General features: G+C 46.2%; 1 protein-coding gene across 3 annotated transcripts; it reads right to left on the reverse strand.

Annotated features, from left to right (window-relative positions):
• Positions 1–3,628: 3,628 nt before the first annotated feature.
• SVBP (small vasohibin binding protein) lies at positions 3,629–6,779 on the reverse strand. 3 transcript variants are annotated; one of them, XM_059689816.1, is made up of 3 exons: positions 6,701–6,779; positions 5,735–5,880; positions 3,629–4,049 (listed from the first exon to the last, which is right to left on the reverse strand). In XM_059689816.1, exons 2-3 carry the CDS (start codon positions 5,846–5,848, stop codon positions 3,963–3,965), a joined length of 201 nt encoding a protein of 66 aa, XP_059545799.1. In that variant the 5' UTR covers positions 5,849–5,880; positions 6,701–6,779; the 3' UTR covers positions 3,629–3,962. The 3 variants fall into 3 exon arrangements, with proteins under 3 accessions (XP_059545799.1, XP_059545800.1, XP_059545798.1); XM_059689817.1 differs by lacking the exon at positions 6,701–6,779 and adding an exon at positions 6,257–6,483; XM_059689815.1 differs by lacking the exon at positions 6,701–6,779 and adding an exon at positions 6,274–6,482.
• Between the last annotated feature and the right edge of the window lie 2,365 nt (positions 6,780–9,144).

Here is a 9,144-nt window from a genome sequence, read left to right on the forward strand (position 1 = left end):
CAAGCTCACTTTGGGCCAGGTTTGCATTCCAGCTCTATAACCAGTTGTGTGACCTTTTGCACTAAGATTAATCCCTTGGAAAGGAAACTCATCAGAATTGGTATTGATCCAGTAATGGGGTGGAACTCAGTTCACTAAGGTATTTCTTCTTATTATTTTTTGTTTTGTTTTGTTAATCCTCACCTGAGGATATTTTTCCATTGATTTTTAGAGAGAGTGGAAGGGAGGGAGAGAGGCAAAGAGAAAGAAAGGCCTGGGATAGAGCCTGCGACTGAAGTACAAGCCTTTGACCAGAACTGAACCTAGGACCCTTCAGTCTGTAGGCCAACACTCTATCCAGTGAGCCAAACTGGCTAGGGCTCTTTCTTTCTTTTTCTTTCTTTCTTTCTTTCTTTCTTTCTTTCTTTCTTTCTTTCTTTCTTTCTTTCTTTCTTTCTTTCTTTCTTTCTCTCTCTCTCTCTCTCTCTCTCTCTCTCTCTCTCTCTCTCTCTTTTCTTTCTTTCTTTCTTTCTTTCTTTCTTTCTTTCTTTCTTTCTTTCTTTCTTTCTTTCTTTCTTTCTCTCTCTCTCTCTCTCTCTCTTTCTTTTCTTTCTTTCTTTCTTTCTTTCTTTCTTTCTTTCTTTCTTTCTTTCTTTCTTTCTTTCTTTCTTTCTTTCTTTCTTTTTCTTTCTTCCTTCCTTCCTTCCTTCCTTCCTTCCTTCCTTCCTTCCTTCCTTCCTTCCTTCCTTTCTTTCTTTCTTTCTCTCTCTCTCTCTCTTTTTTTTATATGTTTTTATTGATTTCCTAGAGTGGAAGGGAGAGGGAGAGATAGAAACATCAACGAGAGAAACATTGATTGGCTGTCTCTTGACGCCCCTTACTGAGAATCAAGTCCACAACCTGGGCATGTGCCCTGACTGGGAATTGAACCATGACCTCCTGGTTCATGGGACGATGCTCAACCAATTGAGCCACACCAGCCACATAGCATTTCTTTAAAAAAATTTTTTCACTTACAGTTGACATTCAATATTATATTAGTTTCAGGGGTACAACCCAGTGATTAGACATTTACATAGCATACAAAGTCTAGTCTACTAGATAAGTCTAGTCTATTACCTACCTGGCAGCATACATAGTTGTTACAACATTATTGACTCTGTTCCCTATGCTCTACTTTATATCCCATGACTATTTTGTCACTACCAATTTGCACATCTTAATCCCTTCACCTTTTTTACCCAGCCCACACCTCCCTGCCATCTGGCAACCATCTCTATATCTATGAGTTTGTTTCTGTTTTGTTTGTTCTTTTATTTTTTATTTCTTTTTATATTTTATTGATTTTTTTACAGAGAGGAAGGGAGAGAGCCAGAAACATCGATGAGAGAGAAACATCGGCCAGCTACCTCTCGCACATCTCCCACTGGGGATATGCCTGCAACCAAGGCACACGCCCTTGACCGGAATTGAACCCGGGACCCCGCAGTCCGCAGGCTGACGCTCTATCCACTGAGCCAAACCGGATTCGGCTGTTTTTATTTTTTTTTAGATTCCACATATAAGTGAAATCATATGTCGTTTGTCTTTCTATGTCTGACTTATTCTAAACATACCATCTAGGTCTATCCATGTTGTTGAAAATGGTAAGATTTCATTGTTGATAACTGAGTAATATTCCATTGCATATATGTACCACCTCTTCTTTATCCAATCATCTATCAATGGACACTTAGGTTGCTTCCATATCTTGGCTATCTATACTAATACTAGAGGAATATGCGAATTGTACGAGATGCCGTCATAGTAACGACTGATCAGCAGGCTGCCTGTGCAGCAGGCGTGGGTGGGCGGGGCCGCGGTGAGGGCCTCCGTGCGCCTGCCCCAGGGGAGGGCCTGATCAGCAGCCCCCACGGCTGCTGTGCCACGGGTCCAAGTCAGGGCTCATGCAGGAGGCAACTAATCAATGTGTCCCTCTCACATTGATGTTTCTCTTTGTCTTTCCCTCTCTCTTCCATGCTCTCTAAAAATCAATGGGAAAATATCCTCAGGGAGGATAAAAAAGAAAGAAAGAAATGTCATATCCTATGAAAGAGACATCTTGAAAATGCCTAAAGAAAGTTGTCATTTTTTTTGTGGTGAAGGGACTGGAGTCTGTGTTGATGAAAACACCTTGGCGGCTGCAATGGCTGAGGGCTGGAAGCTGCAGTGGCCAGCGGTGGCAGTGGCAGTGGCAGCAGCAGCGGGGTGATGGGAGTGGCACCTTCCCCTGATCAGCCTGGTGGCCTCCTGCAGAGGGAGGCCAGACCAGCTTAGGCCCGCTCCCCCCTAAGCCGTCAGTAGGACATCCCCTGAGGGCTCTCCGACTGTGAGAGGGGGCAGGCTGGGCTGAGGGACCCCCCCAGTGCACAAATTTTTGTGCACCGGGCCTCTAGTTGTAAACAATGCTGCAATGAATTTACATACTCTGGCTCCATAAAGCAGAGCTAGTCATAGGACAATCAGGTTGCCCAATTTTAAATTCTGTAATTATTTCAACAAAGCTTCTGCCTTTTGCTTCATTTAGAGATTAGTCATATTGGAAGCTTGAAGGATCATTTGGCTTCTAGGCCCTCATTATATGCTTTTTTCCTAAGGTCTAAAGTACTAAACTCTAGATATTCAAAATGCCATTCATATTCTAAAATCCAAAGTGAATAGAAATAAACAATATCTATGGAACCCTAAAGTTACACCTCAAAAAAGAACATAGGTCTGCTAAAAGCAGCAAACCCCAGCACTCTCTTGACTTTTACCTCCGGATGGTATACAAAGGATTGCTGGCTGTCCACCTTTCCCTCAGCTGGGCACCAGAGCACTTTTACCTCAGGACTAACTTCTTGAAGTTTGCAGAACAATGTATATGGCAAATATGCTTTCACACTGAATTGAGGATTTAAAAATAAAAATCCAGAGAAGTCCACATTGCTCTGATTTGGCTCTACAGGAACACAGTCCCTCTCCCTCTCCACTGCTCTCTATTCATCTCTCTATGATACATATTTTTGCAGAATTAGATGACTATGTCTGTGTCTCACTATATTGTAACTTCCTTCATAAACATGCCTTTTGGATTTCTGCTGTCTGCCAATACCTGGCACTCAAAAAGGTTTACTTCGGAGATGAACTGATTTAGTTGCACATTCTAGAGAGCTATATACAATGTTAGTATAATGCAGTACGAATCTTACAAACATCCATGAGCTCCGACATCCCAGCCTGAATATCCCCATCCTAAATCCGTTTCTAGGCCTGGTGAAGTCACTGCCAAATGAAAAAGCAATGCCTGCCCTCTTCTCCTGCTGGTGCAGGCCTGCTGCTAGCTGTCCACACTTGCAAGGTGAGAGGACCCCGGCTTCCAGCTCTGACCCTGAGTAGCAGCTCATCGGGGAGTAGAGGGGCACAGATTTACACTGTGTGGCTACCAACGGAGGATCAGGGGACTGCAGAGTTTCAGCTCCAGGAAGAATGAGAACTGGAAGCAGCCACAGTCTTTCTCCCGCTCTCTTCCACTCCCCTCCTGAAGGAGCAAGGGTTCCCTCGGCTTACCTCACTTTTCCTCTCTTATAACATCGATCCATTTCTTACGGCTAGGCACCCCCAACTAAAGTATGAGCAAACACACATTTTATTTGTATTTTTGGAGATTTACAGTTTCACAAGAAACACTGATTTTTCTCAAACAATAGAAAAAGGTTTAAAAAATAAGAGTATTATCTTAGAGAATAAAACAAGTTTCTTCAGCCAGCATTGGGCCAATTCAAATTGGAGGAACCAGTGAAGCAGAAGTTACATATAGGAAGTTCAGATTTATCCAGTTTTAGGAATAACACAAATGCCTTGTCTAGTTCTGTCAGGCTCCACATGGGCCACCTCAGCTTAAAACTGGTACTGAGCTCACAGACAAAGCTTCAGGGGTCCCATCTGGTTTGAACACGGGTGGCTCACTCTCCAGTAGGCTGCATCTGTTTACAGAACTCATCAAACTGCTGCTGCTCCAGTTCGGTCATGACTCTGTTAAGGGCATAAATCTAAGGGGAGAAAAAGATGTGTTAGCAATGGAAGCAGCTGCTCGACCTATCTTCAGACACAACAGGCGGCGCCACTTGAAAGTGCCGGAACTGCACCAGTAAGGGAACAGGAGAAGCAGATATTCATTCCATTTGGGGAATCAGGAAAGCAGTGAAACAGGTGACTTAATCTGGCCCTTTAAAGGATCTGTAGGATTTGAACAGATAGAGTTTGGGGAAGGGACTTGATAGGTGATGGGGACGGGGGATATTATGATTAAATAAATATAATGGAAAAGTACAGGATTAGTTCTGGAAACTTCAAGTATGCTAATATGAAGGATATTATATAGGAGGGTTGGGGAACTGGAGAAAGCAAGAAGAGTATGTCAGGGACTTAAATGCTATGCCAAGGAACCTGGACTTTATCTGGCCGACTCTGGAGAGCCACCAAAGATAGGTGTGCAGGGGAGCAACCTGATTATATCTGGGCTTTGGGAAAGATAACTGGAGACCATGTGAGGGATGGAGTGGGGGGAGGAGAGATGACAGGCCACATAGGAGGCATCTATTACATCAGTGAGAATGGACCCAGGACAGACAGTGGGCTGGAACAAAAACTGCAACAGACATTCTAAGGTGAAGAGCAGGGGCTCTACCTTAGTCCTCATCTTTGTTTATCCTTGTAGTCTCAACCGGTCCACTACAGAACAGACACATCATATAACTTCCCGATTTGTAGAACAAAAATAAATGAAGGGAATGTTTGTGTTTAGGGAAAATAACTCTTGATTAATTAAAAAGACAAGAAAGGGGCAAATAAAGAAATTGAGAAGTGAGACACATAAAAGATAATAGCAGAGTTAATGGAAAAGCAGCCCGAGGTACAATAGAGAGGATCACCAAAAGGTGGTTCTCTGAAAATGCTAAAGCAAACCTCCGACATGACTGATCCAAGACAAAAAGGGGGTAGGCACAAACAATACTATTAGAATTAAAAAAACCACACACCACATAAATACTGATGTAATAGAGATTACAGCAAACATTATGAACTTGGTGTCAATAAGTTTGGAAAGGTAAATGAAATAAATTCCTAGAAAGTAAAATGATGGAAACTGACTAGAATCAATAGTAAGCTAGAATGATCCTATAACCTTTTTTCATAAAAACATTTTTATTGTGATAAAATCCTCTAATCTTTAAGGAAAATGGAATTCCACAGTGACGAAAATGGTCACCAACAAGAAGACAAATAATTCTAGAAAAAACGTAATACCGGCCTGGCCGGTGTGGCTCAGGTGGTTATGGGCGACAGTTTCAACTTTTTATTCACAAACTGATGGTAAGCGTTGACGGACCAAAGGACACACCGGTGGGAGTAGAACGTCTGTGCTGGGGTGGCTGACACGTGCTCTCTCACTGACCCCGCCCTCACATGTCCCTTTTCTTTCTCCTTTCTCCCTTCCCTCGGGTCCCTAGCACAAACCTCTGCCCCAGGAGTCACCCGGAGACCCTACACTAACTTGGCATGCCACCACGGGCTGGCACTTCACCGTTCGGGCCCTCGACGATCATCTCTCTAACCTGGGGGACGCCTGTTTTGCCTGCAGGCAGGCGGGGCTCCCCATCACAGGCGGACGATTTCTCTCTTCTGCGTCACCTCCAGCAGATGACAGGTATGCAGGCCTCCTCCTCAACCTCACCTCTGCTCTCTGTCTTTGCTTCAGCTCCTGCTGGGCTGATTTCTGCTTGGCCTTCTCAACTCTGCTGACAGGTTCTTTAACTTTGGACTTTTCTTTACGTGCAGGTGGATCCATGACTTGGCTTCTGAATACTTCTTAGTTCTGACCTGGGTGGTACAGAAAGAGGGAACAGAAGGAAAGGAAAGGGAAGGGGGGGTGGTGGGGGGGGGGGGTGGGGGGATGGGGGGTGGGGAGAGGAACAGAAGGAAAGGAGGGGAAAAATAAAGAATTGCCAGTCATTGGCCGCCCTAACTAATCCCTTCGCTCCGCCCTTTCCTCTGACAGGTGCGGCGGAGTGGCCGGAGGGAAGGGGGGCTGCACTTGGAGGAGCAAGACCTGTCTCCCACCGCCACCACCTCGCTGGGCATCCCCACGCACATCTCCCCACTCTGGGCCTTGGTTTTCTGTCTGCAAAATGGGACAACAGTCCATTCCCTGGCCTCCTTCCCTGTGCTCCCGTGCGAGGACCCCGTGGAAACCCACGTGAAAGCGTTTCATACTCGGGTGCGCGCTGTTCCCGACAGGGGGCTGCTGTCATCATCATGACACCGCGGCCAGAGACTGGGGCGCGCCAGCCCCAGTCCCGCAGGGGGAGGCCCGAGCCTCGCGCCGTCGCCAGCCTCCGGGCCAGGGCTTTCCCCCCCCTGCCCGGGGACAGCGGCGTCCCAGCCCGGTCGCCAGGGCCCCGCCCTCCGCCGTCCGCGCCGGCCAAGCTGCCGCCCTCCGCCGTCCGGCCCGCCCCCCGCCGCCCCGCGCGGCCGGGCCCCACGGGAGCCTCCCCTCCCACCGCTGCGGGCTCCGGCTGCAAAATGGCGGCGGAGGCGAAGGCGCTCGGGAATCGGCACCTTCCCTCCCCGGCATCAGGCCTTCGGGGCCCCGCCACGTCGCGGACACCGCCCCAGGAGGGGGATCCGCGCCTTTCCCTACCTCCCCGCCTGGAGTCCCGAGCGCCGCGCCTCAGACTGGGCGGGGCCTGGGCGGGGCCGGCGCTCTCCGAGGCCCCGCCCTCAGGCAGGCCGCGCGTGCGCAGAGGGCTTATCTGCATGCCTTGTGTCGGCTCTAGGGCTGGGGCTGGGGGGGCAGAAGGGCGGGGGGGGGGGTGCGGGCGGGGGGAGAAGAGGGGGCAGAGGCGGTTTATCAAAAGTTTTTCCCGGGACTGTTTTGTGGGACAGCTGCTAGGCTTTGAAGGGTGAGATCTGAAACCTGGGACTAGAATTGTAACTTGTTGAGTCTCAGTTCCTTTTTTTTTTTTTAATATATTTTATTGATTTTTTACAGAGAGGAAGGGAGAGGGATAGAGAGTTAGAAACATCGATGAGAGAGAAACATCGATCAGCTGCCTCCTGCACACCCCCCTACTGGAGATGTGCCCGCAACCAAGGTACATGCCCTTGACCAGAATCGAACCTGGGACCCTTGAGTCCGCAGGCCGAGCCAAACCAGCTAGGGCAAGTCTCAGTTTCTTCATTCAAAAAGCGGGGATGGTGATTGCTGTCTTATTGATTTCTGAGTGTTTTTTTTTATTTTATTTCTTTTTCATTTTTATTTTATTTTATTTTATTTTATTTTATTTTATTTTATTTTATTTTATTATTGCTTAAAGTATTACAAAGGGTATTAACATATGTGTCCATTTTTCCCCCCGATTTCTGAGTTTTAAAATTAGGAAGATCAAGTGAGATCCCGTTTGCCACAGTGCTTTGAAAAAGGAAATCGTCCGCAGTCCAGGGGAAAAAAAAGCTGGCTGTCATTTTTCATTCATTACATTATTAAGGATTGAAGAAAATGGTAGGTAAATGCTTTGACAACAGAAACCCTGTTCAGTGCAACAACAAAAACAACTAACAACAATAATAGCCCCCTCTCTTCTGGGCTTTTTATGTTCCAGGCACTGTTCTTAGAGCTTCACATTTCTTAACTCATGTATTTCTCATAATAAGTTTGTGTAATAATGTACATGTATACTAATATATGATTATTATCCCCATTTTACAAATAGAGGAACAAAGGCACGGAGAAGTTAAGTGACTTGTCCAAGGTCACACAGCTAGTTAAGTGTCCCCGGCAAGAATTTCAGCCAGGATTCTAGGTAAGACAATGAAAACATATTCAGGCCCATTACTTTTGTTTCTTTTGAAACAAATGATGGATGCTAAGCAAACAGGGTGTGGTCTAGACACACAATTTCAAAGTGTAAATTGTCACAACTTGTTGGAAATCAGTTTAGTGCTACATACCTAAAGCCTTAAAAATGAGCACAACCTCACAAATAGACAAAGACCGCCTGATTCTATTTATATGAGATATCTAAAATAGTTAAACTGCTAGAAAGTAGAATGGTGATTGCCAGGGGCTGGGAGAGGGGGGAAAAGGAAGATGTTCAATGGATAGGGAGTTTTGCAAGATGAAAAAGTCCTAGAGATCTGTTGCACAACAGTGTGACTATAAAAATGATTAAGAGGGTAAACCTTAAGTGCCTTTTTAAATCAGATTTAAAAAAGAGCATAGCCAGGCTGGTGTAGCTCAGTGGTTGAGGGTCGACCTATGAACCAGGAGGTCAGGGTTTGATTCCTGGTCAGGGCACATGCCTGGGTTTTGGGCTCAATCCCCAGTGTGGGGAATGCAGGAGGCAGCCAATCAATGATTCTCTCTCATCATTTCTCCCAGAGAAATTCTTGCACATGTGAACCATGGAACATGGATCAAGAATGTTCAAAGCAGCACTGTTTGTAAAAGCAAAAGACCAGAAACAACCACATTTTTATCATCAAGGGAATGGACAATCTGTTGATATATTCATGCATTGGTCTACCACACAGCGGTGAATGGATGTACTGGAGGGAATGGACAATCTGTTGGTATATCCAGGCAATGTTCTACCACACAGCGGTGAATGGTGAATGAATGTAGTGAAGCTCTGTGAATGAGTCTGGATGAATTTCAGTGTCTTAATTTGCACTCCACCCATAGCAGAGTGTTTGAGACAAATCTTTCCATATTTAGGAAGTGATCCCAGGAATCAGAAATGGTGAGAAGAAAAGGAAGAAAAACCAATAACATGTACATTACTGAGCTACTGATGACTGTGGGCTACTGTGCTCATTCCCATGGGAACTCAGAGTCGTGAAGAATACAGCTCAGAACTGTCCCTCTGAGGTGCGAGGCTGGAGTGCTTTCCTCTATCTCCTGTCCCAGCAGGTTGACCCCCTGAGGTATTAACTTTCCTGAACTCCTGAGCTGCACACAGGTCAAACAGCCTTCCCAAGTTTTGTAGAGAGCCCGAGTGAGATGAGCAAAGAACTGCTGTGGCCTCGGGGTGGCATGCTGGCAGCTTGTGGGCAAGTTTCAGTTACCCCGGAATCGAGTGGGTT

This window comes from Myotis daubentonii, chromosome 3, assembly GCF_963259705.1.
Source record: "Myotis daubentonii chromosome 3, mMyoDau2.1, whole genome shotgun sequence".
Taxonomy (NCBI): domain Eukaryota; kingdom Metazoa; phylum Chordata; class Mammalia; order Chiroptera; family Vespertilionidae; genus Myotis; species Myotis daubentonii.

Bases quoted from the DNA above. Each gene is read 5' to 3' on its own strand.
- SVBP (XM_059689816.1), bottom strand. From the start codon at position 5,848: ATGGATCCACCTGCACGTAAAGAAAAGTCCAAAGTTAAAGAACCTGTC. The intron at 4,050-5,734 runs GTGAGGTTGAGG...TTCTCCCCTTAG, and splicing joins AGCAAAGACAGAGAGCAGAG to ATTTATGCCCTTAACAGAGT.